At 39.8% G+C, this 15,837-nt stretch overlaps 1 protein-coding gene across 2 annotated transcripts; it reads right to left on the bottom strand.

Moving 5' to 3' along the window:
- Window positions 1-2,568: 2,568 nt before the first annotated feature.
- On the bottom strand, window positions 2,569-15,587 carry LOC113124737 (phospholipid-transporting ATPase ID-like). Of its 2 annotated transcripts, XM_026297822.1 has the most exons (28): window positions 15,318-15,587; window positions 13,973-14,056; window positions 13,741-13,799; window positions 13,458-13,571; window positions 12,726-12,824; window positions 12,507-12,568; window positions 12,278-12,350; window positions 12,026-12,096; window positions 11,835-11,917; window positions 11,094-11,252; window positions 10,611-10,699; window positions 10,275-10,468; window positions 9,984-10,192; window positions 9,843-9,886; window positions 9,570-9,735; window positions 9,184-9,372; window positions 8,946-9,061; window positions 8,675-8,839; window positions 8,303-8,414; window positions 8,012-8,117; window positions 7,117-7,267; window positions 6,643-6,826; window positions 6,294-6,517; window positions 5,683-5,766; window positions 5,274-5,519; window positions 4,902-5,040; window positions 4,502-4,632; window positions 2,569-3,853 (listed from the first exon to the last, which is right to left on the bottom strand). In XM_026297822.1, the coding sequence occupies exons 2-28, from the start codon at window positions 14,025-14,027 to the stop codon at window positions 3,581-3,583; spliced, it is 3,597 nt and encodes a 1,198-aa protein (XP_026153607.1). In that variant the 5' UTR covers window positions 14,028-14,056; window positions 15,318-15,587; the 3' UTR covers window positions 2,569-3,580. The 2 variants fall into 2 exon arrangements, with proteins under 2 accessions (XP_026153607.1, XP_026153608.1); XM_026297823.1 differs by lacking the exons at window positions 13,741-13,799; window positions 13,973-14,056; window positions 15,318-15,587 and having other exon boundaries at window positions 12,726-12,751; window positions 13,458-13,563.
- Between the last annotated feature and the right edge of the window lie 250 nt (window positions 15,588-15,837).

Here is a 15,837-nt window from a genome sequence, read left to right as displayed (position 1 = left end):
ACAGGCTCTTCACATACAGAATTAACAGAACGAAGTCCTTAAATCAACATCCTAAAGTGGTTATTCAGCTGCTTGAGTCACACCGTGACTGCTAACAATGTGTTATGGTTGGTAAATAGTCTGCAGGTTTTCTCTGATCCAGAGAAAAGAGTAAAATTTGTGCTTTATTGCTCACATAGCAAATACGTTAATCCTATTGTAGGTAAAGGACAGGAAACCTCAAAAAGGTCCTGTCTGTCCAGGCACAGAGGAAGAGCCAGAGGATCAGAGAGAGTCCATCACAACATTTAAAAATCTGAAAATAGTCTAAACAAATGAAGAGGAGGGTCCAAATCCAAGTGGGTAAGAGGCAAAAATCCAAAATTCCAAGCCCAAACAAGAGTTGGGAACGTGAGGAAACACTAGCAACACTACAAAACACAGAGGGCAAGCTCACTACAGAGCCCAGAAAGCATGCCAGTTAGGCTAACAATGAACAAAGGCAACAGTGGAGAAAGGTGTGGTGGATGTGTCACAGGTGTGCAGGGTAGAGCTGAAGGGACAGTTGAAGACTGGATGGGGAATCAGAGCTCACACATCATTCCAGAAAAACAGCACCACAGAAAATACAGAGCAGACGCCAGAACCAAGCAACTAAATCTGAATCCCACTAATGACAGCATAGTGAATTTATTTATTTTCACAATTTAGAAACTAAAATAAAGTAGTGGCTGTAAATCTTTACTCCAATATATTGGCCGCAGGACTCAGTGGCTGCTTGACCCTTACTGCTGGGCCTCCACTGTTAAGCAGCCAAAATATTAAAAAGTTCAGCTAATAAGCAGCAATAATGTCATGTCTGCCACTGAAAATGAGGACTAGAAGGCATCTTAGTTACATTATGTTTTAACATCTGATTTTCTATGTCAAAATGACACTTTTTCGGATCACAGCCGACTGGTGCCTGGCAGACTGAAACAGAGCGATGCTCAATCTAATGTTGGACTGCCAAGTGTGAGATTCTCTTGAAGTTCAGTCTGCTGTCTCCTCTTACAGAAGTTGCCCAGTCAAACCAGGCTGTTTCTTTCCACTTCAACTTTGACCTAGGAGGATTGTACAGTGTGTATATGCTCATTTGTACTTTACTGTTTTGTTTTTTTTTTTTTTATCAGTTCGCCTGTGTGTCACTTACTGGCCTTTCTTTTCCCTGTCCCTGAATAATCCCAGTTTTTATGCTGTGTTATTATTGGTCCTATTTTTTATTTTTTTTTAATTTGTCACTGCTTCATTACTGCTTCCTGCATTTGATTGTCATTTTTCAGTGATGTAGGGCAAAAAGCTGTGGGCAATATTAAATATACGACTAGTTGTTAGGCAGAAATACATTCTTAAGTTGTTACATGAAATCATGAAGAAGCCCAAGGTAATCTGTCAGTATACTATGTCATGGTTGTGGTTAGACCGTGCCACACATACAGGCTATTTATACAGCATGCCAGTCCTCTGTGAGATCATGTACTGACCTTCACTCGAGACTGTTGAGCTGTGCTGACTGTGCTACATGGACATAAAGAGGGAGGAGCAATGAGTAAGAGTTAAAGTGGAGGGGAAGGAAGTTATATGAAGTGACTTTTATTCTTCAAGTCTTATTCTGAGTCTCTTTGGCATCCAGGTGCATCATGTTAAACATATGTAGAGATCTGTCAATTTGTAAGTGAAAAAAATCAGATCAGCAATCTCTTAACACTTGTTAAAAACAACGTTATTTTTCTCTCTTTTATTTATGGATCTCTTTCTGAAGGACACATCACTCTCTGCTTTTTAAGGTACACTGCATATTTCTTCAGCATTAAACCAGACAGATACACCAACCTGTTTCTTTTTTGCGTGGGTAAGAAAGCAAACTGAAAGCTCTTCTGGATCCATGCCATGCTGGGACAGCCCTCCACCGATGATGTCATCATTCACTGTCCCAGACGATACTGCAGTGGTGGGCTGAGTGCAATATCTGTGTGTCTGCAGATATACAGTATGGGAAGCAGGAGCAAAAAGAGAGTGTGAAAGTGCAAATGGCTGCATACATAATGCAAACAAATTCTGAAAGAGAGTTGGGTTGATGCTTCCTAAAGAGGTCAGGTGATAAATAATTGACAATGGTGACAGATTTTTTATTTTTTTTGTACCTCATACAGATTCTGACAACTCTATGTGGGCTGCATTTCCTATGTGTACTTGCATGAACATGCATAGGTAAGTTCGGCTTGGTATAATTGCAATAATGGTCTGATTAATTAAGGAGGCCTCATGAAAAAAAAGCATTGAATCCTCCAGTGTGATGTGTCCATATACTGTACAACTGCACATGGTCTGTTTGTCTTACTACAGCTATATCTGTCTTACTACCTTTGTATGTTCACCTTTGTATGTTATTGTGAAACAATTTCATAAAATAAATAAACAAACAATAAGCAAGCGCAAGTCTGACAAGTTATTCCTTTTATTTACAAATTATCTTGCACGTAGAAATTTGGTTAAAACTATGAACAAACAAATCTCATCAGGTGTGGTTAAGGAGCCCATCATGGTAAAATGAAAGTCGTGATGGCTAAAATATGTGGTATAAATGAAAAAACATTTTATGTGTGATATGTGCTGTCTCTAGTATGACATTTTACCATTACCCTACCTTTATTTTACTGGATCTGGGAAGATGACAACACAGTTTGAAAGACAACACTGACCCCTGGCTGAACTTAAAAAACATTGTGACGATCAAAGTTATACTAAAACAGTTGAATATTAAATGAATAGATTATTAATAAAAAAGTATAACATTAATAACATTTTTAAATGTTGATGTATATAATTATGTAAACACCAGAGTGAAAATGCGGTAGGTTAATCCCAGATTACAACTTTCTCAGAATGACTTCCTGAGTAATGGCCATTCACTTGAGCAAAGCAAAATTTAAAAACACTGTTGCAAAAAATGTTGCAGGAAATGTGCTTATTCAGTTTCTCCAGAGAAAAACAGTGGCAGCTTTAAAAACATTTAAACATTTTGGAGCAAGACACAAAGATAATCTCATTGGAATGTATGGTTTTGCATGGTTCAACCCAATAAGTGCAATCGGCATACATTATATTTGGCTGTAAAGTTTTCCATTAGCATCTGAGTTGGACTGTTTTCCTTCCAGGCTGCTGGGAGCTGTTTCACAACACTATCAAATCATGCCTGTGAAAGGTGTGAAACCCAATCTACTTTAATATGACAACCTATCCCCAAATCAATTCTCTACAGGCTGTTTTTTCTAATGTGATGCCAGTGTCTGTCTGGAAGGTGGCACATGTATCTAAAACCGAAGGCAGGCTTTGAAAAATGCTTGTCAATGTGTTTGTGGAGCAGTGTGGTCCTTCAAGTCTTTGGCAAGTTCAACATTATCACAGTGATCACATTTATCTATTAAAACCTTTAAGTTAAAGATGTAGAGTCAGACTCAGCTGTAAGTGTAAAAGTTCGATCTGGAAATGATCCAGGTAGTGAATTTTACCCTGCGAGTCTCATACAAACCTCTCTGGTCCCATGGATTCTCTTCAGCGTTCATTTCTCAGAGCTCTGTGACTCCTCCAGGTCTTCTGTGATGGTACGGTAGTGCTGGGGCTGGTTCTGAGCCAGAGGAGAGTCTGTCTGAGTAAATAAGGCTGTTCGACTCTTCAGGGGTCGTTTCAGGAGGAACCTTCGGGATGTCACCAGATCACCGTAGCCCTGGGAGTGTGAGAAGGCGTAGCCTGATCGACGTGTGCTGATACGCCTGGCAGGTGGGCGGCGAGGAGCAGGAGCTGGCAGACCCTCCTTTTGTACCTTATGTCTCACCTAGAACAAGGGGAGGAACAAGCCTTTAACATACAGGCAATCCTTTTTAATATGGGTACATTTTTTCACTCAGGACAGTATTTTCCTATTAATTCACATGTTTCTTCAGAGCACATTTTCTATATAATGCTTATTCCAATTAAGAGTTCTTCAGTAGACATATCCTTAAAGTTCTTAATTATATTTTTAGCCAGTGTCACCACAGTGTTGGTCCAGACTGTACTGTAAATCTCTCAGCAATTATTATTAAATTGAATTTAATAACATTTTATACAGACATTTATGGTCCCAAGTCCCCTAGATATAAAATAACTCCCTCTATGTTAACCCTAATTGCAAAGAGAAATTGTGGTCACATATTCAGGCCAATATGGTAATAAATTTTATAATCTCTAAAGCTTTAATTTAGTGCTATTTACTTAGTAAATCTTAGTGAAACCACTTATGTTCAAGCTAATCTACAACTGCTAGTTTTTAGAATAAAAAATGAGGATAAAAATGTTACCACATCCAACATACTGAATATATCAAAAGGCCAAATGCCACGCATTTTATCATTGAGATAACTATAACATTATTTATAGAGGTAACAACAGGGATGCATAGAAGACTGTGATGGCTTTCGAATCTGTCTGTTGTGTCACTCACCTTGTCATTGATGGTGGGCCAGAGCTGAATGAGAATGAAGCGGAAAGCTACCACAGGTAGACTACAGAGGAGGGTGGTCAGGAACATGGTCAGCCACACATTAGGCTGGTTCAGAGTGTTCCTAGCAGTGCCTGGACCCCCCAGAAATATCAGAGCACCAATGAGAAACACATAGTGAAATTGTGTATTGTTGAACAGCCTTATAGTGCAGCATTATATACAAGATGTAGGTGACTCTACACTCTAAAGTTCTTACCTGGTTTGGGTTAATGAAAGTTGATGTGTAAAATTGGAAAAGGATGGTAACATTGCTAAACAAGCAGGTGAATTTCCTGAATGGTAGAACAATAAGAGGGGAGCAGCAACCTGTGCTTCCATAAATGAGTGAAAATCTACTCACCGATGAAGGGGAAAGAGGAGGTGAAGATGAAGAACATGCCATTGCTGTACATGGTGAATGTGATGGCGAAGTACGCAGCGAGGCTGCCCCACACAAAAAACTGGTTCACTGCTGTCCAGTAATGGGTGTCCAGACACAGCTAGAAAATGCCATATTGACTTTTTTATATTTCTGTACATATTCATTAACGCGGGTTTTAAGGTGGGTGGTATAAATAACATCTAGCACAGCATGTCATTTGTTGTGAAAGTACATATCACAATTTGAAATTTACAGAGTAACTAACTAATATCTGTTTTTGGCACATTCAGTGAATTAAATACCTGGATAAAACACTATGATGCTGCTGGTGGCATTAACTGTGTTCCTTACCTGTACATTGACCACAATTAGTAGACAGCTCTGCACTAGTAAAGCGAAAGACTGATGGTCAGCGACATCTTTGCCATCATCACGGACTGTGTCGCACATGGCAGCCCAGGGGATAAAGAAGAGAATGAGGGAGCTGTAGCAGCTGTGCATCATACAGCGCACAAAGACCTTCTTATTGAAGTACAGGTTCTGCTGGCCCGGAGAGTAGAGCTGAGGATACTGGAAACTCCAGCGGTCATTCACATCCTGCAGAAATAGAGGATTGGAGAGAGCAGAGAAAGAACATGTTTTTAAGGACATGGAAGCCACAAAGTGAACTATGTATATTTCATGCTAACATCAACATGAACAAAAAGCGGTATTCCTGAACAGTTTCAGAATCATGAATAGTTTTCCTCTTGGTGAGTACCTGGTCAAAGAGGCTCAGGCCAAGCACAGGAAGAGCTGTGTAAACCAGGTTGTAGAGGGTGATGAACCACTCGTCATACACAGTCTATGAACAACAACAATTAAACATGTAAAATGCTGTGATAGTGCTGTGGGTATTTATGAATATACAGCAGCTCTCTCCTAGAACATTTAGAGGAGTAAAGTAATTGCTATTTGGTTTTTTAAACTGTGTCCATACAGGACAAGGTTTTTATTTGAAGTCATACATGGCATTTCAATACTGTGAAGACCATAGTATTCATTCTTTTTCTGAAACTGCACCTGTTGAGACTGTATTATATGGTATGACACTAAAGTTATACTGTGCACCCCCTGAACATACTCAATACATGTAATTTTCTTTGCTGTGTGAATATACAGATATCTGTTTTCATCTTAATCAACCTTTGACTCACATCATGTCTGGGGAATTACTCTGTATCATAGCATAGCATTATATAGTCAACAAGTCAATCTGCAGTACTCTTAGAATTACTTACTTAGCTTACAAGATTCTTATTCATTTTTAACCTTGCATGTAACCCACTGAATTATTTTATAGTACTGTAATTCCAATATCTGTCCCCTTACCTGTGCAGAGAAGCCACAGTAGAAGGCGTACCAGAAATGCACAAAGGTGAAGGTGAAGTTCTTGTAAAAGAAGTATCGTAAGAACTTGCACATGCGTAAATAGGACCAGCGACCGTGCACCAGCAGGAGGCGCTGAAGGTAACGGAACTGGGCAAAGGAGTAATCACTTGAGAGAACTGCCTGCATGCCCTCCTGACCACTGATACCTACACCAATATGAGCAGCTAAAAGAAAGACAAGAGGGAAAGAAACAGAAATCACATCATGAGTAACAGTAAATATGCTCCTGGTGGTTGGTTCTACTGAAAGTACAGCTCTGAGTGTCAGTGTCTGGGATTAATGAGTTTACCTTTGATCATGCTGACATCATTGGCACCATCCCCAATGGCCAGAGTGACAGCCTTCTTGTATTTCTTGACCAGCTGAACTACCTGGGCCTTCTGCAGAGGAGTGACCCTGCAGCAAATTACTGTCTGACACATGCAGGCTGTCCTCAGAAGCTCCCACTCTAAGTTATTCTCCAGTGCAAAGGCCTGGGGATAAAATGGAGAGTGGGATTACTGGTTTATACTAAAGTCAAGAGCCATATCATCCCAAATCCTAATCCCACCAAATAGAAAGTCACAACCTTGTTATAAATAAAATTGCTGAAAGGAAGATCAAAGATTTTTTTATATTAAATTTTTTGAGGTCTTGAGACCAGGTTGATTTGGAATTTGGCCTTAAAATCAACCCAATTTACTGAAGAAAAAGCAGAAGGGAACATTTCTTGTTAATTAAGCAGCTACTTGAAATAGCAATGCGTCTAGAAAAGCCTCCTTACCAGACTGTGTCCATTTATAACTAGGCCATATTCTCCATCCACCTTCTCATCCTGCATAGTCTCTGTCTTCTGGAGCCAGAACAGGCCTGCCCGAGACCTGACCAGAGATGGCTCCTCTGCTGCATCTGGACACATTTTCCTTCTTGCATTCCTGAGAACAGCAGGACATGGATTTGGTTGAATATTAACAAAGCTCTTAATGACCTGTATTCCATCCAGAATAATATATTTCACATTAATTCATTATTACCTACAATAAGTCTGAAATTTGCAAACAACAATTAACAGTTTCTTATAATCCATTCTGCCTTTTAGTGACAGTGAACATAATTACCCGAAACATTAAACATACTGCTAACACTGGCCTTCCAAAAGACCTTTAATTATCAAGTAAATAACTAAATTGGTAAAGATGCTTTTTGTTGTGTGTTAATTAACCAACTTTATTTCTGGATATTCAGGTTTTCTAAAACAATAGCAAACCTATAATCAGTGGATTGAACTGGAAATCAGTATGTTAACATGTCCTGCTAAATAGCTTATTACCAAATGTTTCTTTTAAAGCTTTATTTATTTTTATTACTTCAAGGTCAGTATAACTGAGTGGTATTATTACAGGAACATTCACCTTGTTTAAGGGCACTACAGGGTGTTTAGCACTGCTGTGTTATAAATACACTATGCTGGTCTTTTATGACTGTCTTAATTCACATGCTAAAGGAAGTGTTGGGTCAGGATCATGCATATAGTAGACTTTTATTCACAAGGCTCTCATTTGGTGATAGTAACATTTCAAACTGTTTTGAGGCTTGAAAAGCGACATACTAAATGAAGTCTTTCAGCCTCTTATCTGCAGTCATGATACCCTCCAGTCATTTGTTTCTGACTGACTTACTGTAGCTCCTCTTTGACGCCTTCAGTTGTACTGGCAGCCACAATGAAAACCTCCTTCATCTCTTCTCTCAGCATATTGCAGGAGTATCCAATATTCTCTGCCGTCTCTATTTCAAAAACATCAATATTTATGTAAGTGGTGCAATCAAACTGTCAAACATGCCAAATATCCAGTAATGCATGTGGACCCTTGGAAACACGACATCCCAGGTTCCTGACACACTGAGATTAACAACAGGACAATGACAATGTAGGTATAGTATAGTTATAGTATAATCATTACGTGACTAACCCTGTTTATCCCCAGTCAACACCCAGATTTTGATGTCAGCCTTAGCCAGTTGCTCTATGGTCTGTGGAACTCCGTCCTGCAGCTTGTCCTCCACCGCTGTTGCTCCCAGCAGCTACAAGTTTAGTATTGGGTGGTAATATGAAGATGATATTTTTTTTCCAATCATTTTATTATAATGAAAAAAGCCTATTTTGAAGCTCTCCTTAAATATCTTAAAGATCTTTTTGTTAGTATGAGCCAGTATATGATCATTTCTTGGTGTTTCATGATTATTTGTTTCCGCTGGAAAAGATTTAGTGCAATAGATTCTTCTTCCAAGTAGAGGTCAGACTAGTCTGTGTTGAAATATTCAGTAGGTGAGGGTGGACTAACCTGCAGGTCTTTTTCTATCTCTTCATAAAGTTCATCAAGCTTCTCCTCTCGTTCCTCAATGGCAGTGCTGGCCTCATGGTGGCGCTGTGTCCACAGATCCATGTAGTCCTCATCCAAGTCCTTGTAAGCCAGAACCAGCGTGCGGAGGCCATCACCTGCGTACTCCTATGGACAGTTTGGACAGTTTAAAGCAGTTATGAACACAAAGCTTTTGAATACAGTTTATACATCTGCATAGACATCACATGAAAATCCAATGGCCGTCACTCACATTGAGATGTCCGGTGGTAACTTCCATCAGTTTTTTACAGGATGGGTGCAGTTTTTCATAGATTATGGTGTCTGCTCCTTTGCAGTACAGAGTCAACTTGCCCTTGGGGCTACGCACTGAAAATCAGAGACAGTTAGTTATCAAGAGATTTTCCATAAAAACCTTTGCTATAAACTTCATCCTGACAGTTAGTCACTCAGAAAGGATACTATGAATTTACTCGCAGGCATTTTCTCACCTATGACTGACATTCTCTTGCGCACATTGTTGAAGTCAAGAACAGCCAGAAGTTCATAGGTGACTTGATTTCCCATCTCCATGACCGTGATGGTCTCGGGTGTGCGTGAGCGGAACACAAACCCGAAGTTTCTGGCTGCTGTCACCAAAGCGCCTTCATCAGGAGACTGAGCCTGATAGAAGAGCTCCCCTGGCAGGAGAAAAAGATGAAGGGAGGTGGATAAAAAACAGGAAATGGAGACAGAAAGGTTCAAATGTAAAAAAAATATATCTTTAATGGGACATTTATTAATCTTACACGTAATGGCTTTGGTTTTTCTTGCAAACACAATTAGACATGTAATCTCACAGAATTTTGCCAAGCAGTAAACAATAGAGGAGACTCACCCTCTCTCTTTTCCTCAGGCATGACTGTGTGGCACAGAGCCAGCAAGCGGAAGAAGGCCTGAGCCTCTGGGTTTCCCTCCCTCACCATCTCCATCAGACTGTGGTCATGAAAGACGAACTTTGGATCAGCCAGCTGGTTCCAGGAGAAGTTCACTCTCTCTGTCTTCTGCAGAGAAAAAGAAGCAGACAAGAGAAACAAAGAAGTTGGAGTAATGAAAACTTCACACTAAATTCACAAAAATATAAACTCATCTGTTCATTTTTGCCTCTTACCTCAGTTATTTCCACTCGTTGTCCTGAAAAGTCAAACAGCTCCCCTGGAAAACAAAAGAAACAAGCTCAAACATCAGTTATTGAGTCTACTGTGGTCTGTCCATTTAACTCTTTAATCTCTATTCAAGCAGCACTGCTCACCATAACCTTTCCCATTGATGGAGCACTTGTTGAAAGTCATGATGTTCTGCGTCAGGGTGCCGGTCTTGTCACTGAAGATGTATTTGATCTGTCCAAGCTCCTCGTTCAGCGTGGTGGTCCTCGCCTGGGCAGGAGTATCGCTCTTTGGGTAATACATCTTCCTGTCCCAGTCTATGTAGAAGCTGTTCCCCAGGCGGATGATCTCCACACTGGCACAGGGGTAATAAATCAGTGCATAAACACACAGAGAAAGAGCATTTGATCCTTAACATGTGATGTGCTAGAACCTACCTGACATAGAGAGAAATGGGCACCACCGTGTTGAGGACGATGATGTAGGACCAGAAGGAGAGGAAGGATGACAGTGCAGCATCAACCCCTGCTTCACGAGGGAGGAATGCTGTGAACACAGAGCCCACCCTCACCTCCCAGATCGCATTGCCGATGGCCAGGACGGAGCACATGGAAGCCAGGAAACCAAAGATCTGATAGATTAAACATAGCACACATCACAATGGATGGAGTCCTGTATGATCAGGATTCAATCATATGTGTGTTTAAAAGACACAGCAATGAAATGAAAGCAACAAATGTGATGTGATGTGATAACATGGATGGTAAACTCACACACAACACCAGGACGTTCATCAGGTGATCAATGCTCGTCCGTTTGAATGTTGTCTTTCCACTGTTCTGCATCAGTTTAGTGTCAGGACCTGGCAAGAGAAAAAAAAGTGCCTTAATCTCTCACTGATAGCCAGAGTTCAGTGTAATGTGCCTTTACTGCATATAACATCAGGATTTATTTGGTATAGAAATTGCACGTTCTTACTTTGAGACTGACCTCTTACTGAAATCTTTTTTAAAATCTTGAACTTCAGCTGTTTAAATAATCTTGTTTTTTTTAAAATTAAATATTAATTATTTATAATAATAATTAATTGATATATGTTCATTAAATGCTGCTTGGTCATTCGCCAAAGTGGTAACAAAAACACTAGCAGCCTGAAGCTAATAGCTGCCCAATACATTTCATTTATTAATAGTCACAGTTTTGTTTTGCTGTATTAGTCTAGCATCATGCTAGCAGTTACTCCAGTGAGAGTTTACCTCCGAAGACGACCAGTCCAAAGCACCACTCAGTGTTTCTCAGAGTACATCCTCTGAGCAGCACCTTGTCGTTGTCCAGGGCGTAGGTCTGTTCGTTCACTGTCAGCACCCCTTTGAACTTGTCTAGACGGTTGTTGGGAGGCTCACATCGCACCTCACCTGAGACAGAGTGTTTTTTTTATGTCACAATGCTCGTCTTATCACTCTGTAGGAAAGATCTGGATCTGGATAATCTACGTAAACATATTATCAGTGGGGTGTTTTATTTTGGATGTCTGGTTTTGTGTTGTACAGAAAAGGCTCATCACTTACTAAAGAAACCAGGGTGTAATTCTAAAAATCTGGGTGTCAGTTTCTTAGCAATAGATCACAAGTGGGATGGGGGGTAAACATCATCTGTACGCTGCAAGGCTGTGTGCTCAGCTTGGCTCTCTTCATTCTTTTCATGCACGATTGTACTCCCATTTGTGCCTTCAACACTACTGTGAAATTTGCAGATGATACCACTGTAGTGGGTCTCATACAGCATGTGCTAATCGCCTCCAGAGGAAAGCCAGCTGCATTGCTGCAGATCTCACCCACCCAGGTCACAGACTGTTCCTTCTTTTACTTTATTCCACTACTTCAATGTTCGTATTATATGTCATATGTTTATTACGTCTGGTTTTTAAATCTGAGTCGTACTAAAAGAAACAGAAACAGACAATCAAGCGTCTTATGTTGTTTTCTCCGGCCTCTCACCTTTGAAGGTGGCCAGCACGTCAATGTTGTCTCCCATCTCTCCAGTTACAGTCAGAGCCTGTTTCACCTTCAGATTGGTTTCACTGGGGGAGACGAAGCGGACATGAGAAGGATGTGAGTGGAGGGAAATCTGACTCAGTGTGAAATGGTAGTGCCTATGCACAGACACACGTGCAGAACTGCACGCTCACCCGTCTAATTCAGCTGTTTCTATGTAGACCAGGTTAAGAGGTTCGCTGCTGGACAGCAACAGAAGATCTGCCTAGGAGATGACAGTGTTAAATAAAATACACACAGCATAGAGTATAAAAGATATAATCATAAGATAAACTCTGCTATCATTTGTAGGAACTTTGTCTAGGCCTCAGTATGAAAAAACATTAATATACAGCAGCAAAGATGTAACATGTACCGAACGTTGCATATAGCTTTGCCATACTTACTGTGACAAACTGATTATTCTCAAGTTTGATTATGTCTCCAACTTGAACATTCATCCATTTTTCATTTCTCAGTCTGTCAGAACGAAATAAATAATTATTGGCAACAATTCACCCAAAACAATATTTTTTTTACAACTCAAAGCTGGTTAACAGCTGTGTATTTGTAGTTTTATTACATATCATTCAAAAATATAATGTAAATGCGAAATCTGATTCTCAAATGACTCACTCTCCTTCGATGAGGACGTCCACCTTGCGGTTATTCACTTGATTATCGCTTCTGTGTCTGTTCTACTCAGTTGATGCAAGAGACAACAATGTTTGTATCTTTAATTTTAGTTCCCTGTCATGCATCTTAGTATTAACTGGGATTCAACTTTAGTTACTTAATTACTTAATAGAATTTTTTAAAGTTTGGTATCAATTGATTGTGATAATTACAACTTACTATGTCATCACTGGCGTCTTTGACTGCTGTCATAGCCAGCACCAGAATCAGAGGGACGGCCGTTGTGAACCATGGGAGAGAGGAGATTTGTGGGATTAGCTGCCAACAGAACACACACACGCACGCACACGCACGCACACGCACGCACGCACGCACACACACGCACACAGACAGACATTTTAATTGCTTCAAAACCTTGCATTTGTTGGATTAAGTGATGCATAGAAATCTGGAAGCTAAATAATATCGAAGGTCAACTTCCTTCTCTGAATCTTTTGTATAAACATTTGCAAAAATGTACATTTCTTCCAGTATTAATGACAAAATGTATTTATCAACAATTCCTGTGACAAAGATAAGTCACAGGCTCAAAACTGATGTCATGAAGAAACCTTTTAAAAATCTCTATATTTTCTTTGATATATAGACAAAACTCCAATGACTGAGGTTGGCCTTTTGATCACAGAACTAAGACTTCATCTAAAATTAGCTGACTAGTTAACACTAGGATCAACATCCTAAATTTGTGTGATACTGACAGTTTTAAACAGACAATGCACAATATGGATACAGACTGAGTTGTGATCCGTGAGTTGTGGTCCAGAAGACATGAGCCTTCAGGTCAACAAAATCTATGCAACTGGCTATGTGTAAAACCTCAAGGCTCCATACAAACCATGATAACATGCCTGACAGCATTAAAAAAAAAAAAGCAGAGAAAAAACATTCTACCTGAAGGAAAAAGAGGAAGAGGAAGTAGGCATTGGCGAGCCTCCTGAACTGCTCATACAGGTTCAGTGGTAGGAAGGTGAAAATGTTGTACTTGGAGGTCTTGATAGCATTGTTCTGAAGTAGAGGGGGAAAAAAATCAATCAATTACAGAGCTGTGTTTTCTAATATGAAGCAAATTTGAAATAAAGCTATTTACAAAGTTAAGCATTATGAGGAAAATGTTAGAGTATAACCCATTCCTGACACTTGCTGAATGAAAATAAAGTTTTCTTTATACACTTACTGCATAGTGGTAAGACAGGTTGAAAGGTCTGTCATTAGCTCGCAAATGTCTCTCCTCCTCTATGGAAAAACAAAATATTCAAAGCAAGATATGGATGAAGGTATATTATTGCAGAAAAGTAAAACAAATAATATAATAATAATATTACTGTATGGAAAAGTGAAGCTGTATATCACAAAACAAAAACTAAGTTCAAGACAGATTCATCAAGTCACTGGATGCCAGATCTCACCTTGCTTTTGGTGTTTTCCACACAACTGACCCAAATATGACACTACAGATCCCATCCTTAGATCTGTTTCTCCATATTTCACACCTAGAGAAAAAGCATGTTTATACATATCACAGTGCAGATTGTTCATCAGTCTGACTATACTAGGAGGAAAACTGAAAGGGGAAACTGTGGCGAAAGTGAGGAACCAATGTATTTATAGATATCTGGGGTTTAGTGTAAAATCTATCTACATTAGGCATTAAAGGAAATCAGCGACTGCCTAAATTTAGAGGTGCCAGACATATGAAACACCTGCTGACATACAGTCGTGAGGAAGAAATACAAATGAACTAAGTGAAATGAGCTCAGGATAAAAGCTGTGCAGAAGGAAAATATTTGTCTGCTTAAATAGGAGAAGTGTTGCTGGGATACGTTGTGCACTCACTGACTAGGAAATGGAACGTCACATAAACAACATTGTTAGGTATGATAAGGAAATATAAATGGCTAGCCACCAGTTTACAGCTAACTGCAAACTAAGAAAAGCACCACTGCAGATATAATGTGCTTCCAGATATTTTTCTGAACAAACAGCTGTAGGGAGAACCATTTTCAAATGAAACATAAGCACAAATCTCTCAATTATCAGGTTCAAAAAGCCAAAAAGAAGAAAAGAGTGTATATTTCTGTAAACACTAATGTAATACTTCATCCAGGAAACATGTCAGGAGAATGCAAAGAAAAACACAGAGAATTAGCATTTTTCTTTGAAGTAACATCAAGCAACATTTACAAAATCCTTTTATCTGTGCTGCAGAGCTGTAAATACATCCAGCCACTCCTTTCTCAAACCTTTGTACACTGTGTACAGTAATCTATGACAGATAGGACATAACTACAATGATTAAGATAGTGATATGGTCATGAATATTTCACTAATCTACAGCACAATATAAAACTTAAATTAGAAGAGGATCAGACAAGAATTCAAAGTTGAAAACAGAACATAAAATCAAGTTCCTTGTATTAGTCTTCCTGTATTTAGCCAGGAAGAATATAAAATGTCCAAATATGACCTGAAATCAGTAGCCGATCTTTGCCTTGAATATAGCAAACAATCAAAGCCACTCTCAAAACTAGCTCCAAAATAAAAGGACACCCAAAGCTGTGGTTAAGCACGTTGTTCTGCTAATGCTCTACTAGCACTCACATAGCTATGAAATCAGTCAGCATTATTGTGAATCTGAAGTGCTTGAACCGTGAGGCCTGAACTTTTATTAGTCTGGTTCATAATATGAACTGCTGTGCATCAAATGTGTTGTGCATTCCAGTGTCTGAAAAATCAATGAAATCAACCACATACCTTAAACAGAATTGTGACGTATTGTTTCCTTCAAGTCCTGCACACACACGGCAAAATAAAAGAAATGGAAAAAGATTCAGTCCTTTCTTTGCTTCCGTCTCAGATAACGTAAATCCCTCATCTGGGCTCTGTTTGGACGCTCAGGCACAAAACCTAGGCCCAGACAGAGAAAGAGGGTTTGAAAGGGGCCTCCAAGCTGGTTGAAAGACAGGCAGGCTGGACAACAGGTGAAGTGTTGTGGTGAGAGAGGCACCTACAATACAGGTTTCAGGTTCATGCAGGAAGAACTGGGTTCCCCTTGTGCCTAACAGCTCAGGGCTTGAGCAAACAGTGCAGCGATCTTTGGACCTGCATAGTGAGATGGGGCAGGAGTGGAAACGCTGTAAAACAACAGCACCTGTGAAAGGCTCCAGCCAATCAGGGCCATCATAAAGGCTGCGATCTCAGCAGTCAGGTATGAAGCACACCCTGCGATGGGTGCGCATGCTATATCCTTCAAGCCAATTTATATTTTGCCCCA

This window comes from Mastacembelus armatus, chromosome 12 (genome assembly GCF_900324485.2).
Source record: "Mastacembelus armatus chromosome 12, fMasArm1.2, whole genome shotgun sequence".
NCBI lineage: Eukaryota > Metazoa > Chordata > Actinopteri > Synbranchiformes > Mastacembelidae > Mastacembelus > Mastacembelus armatus.
The sequence above is the reverse complement of the archived record's forward strand: the minus strand, read 5'-3'. Positions and strand labels throughout refer to the sequence as shown.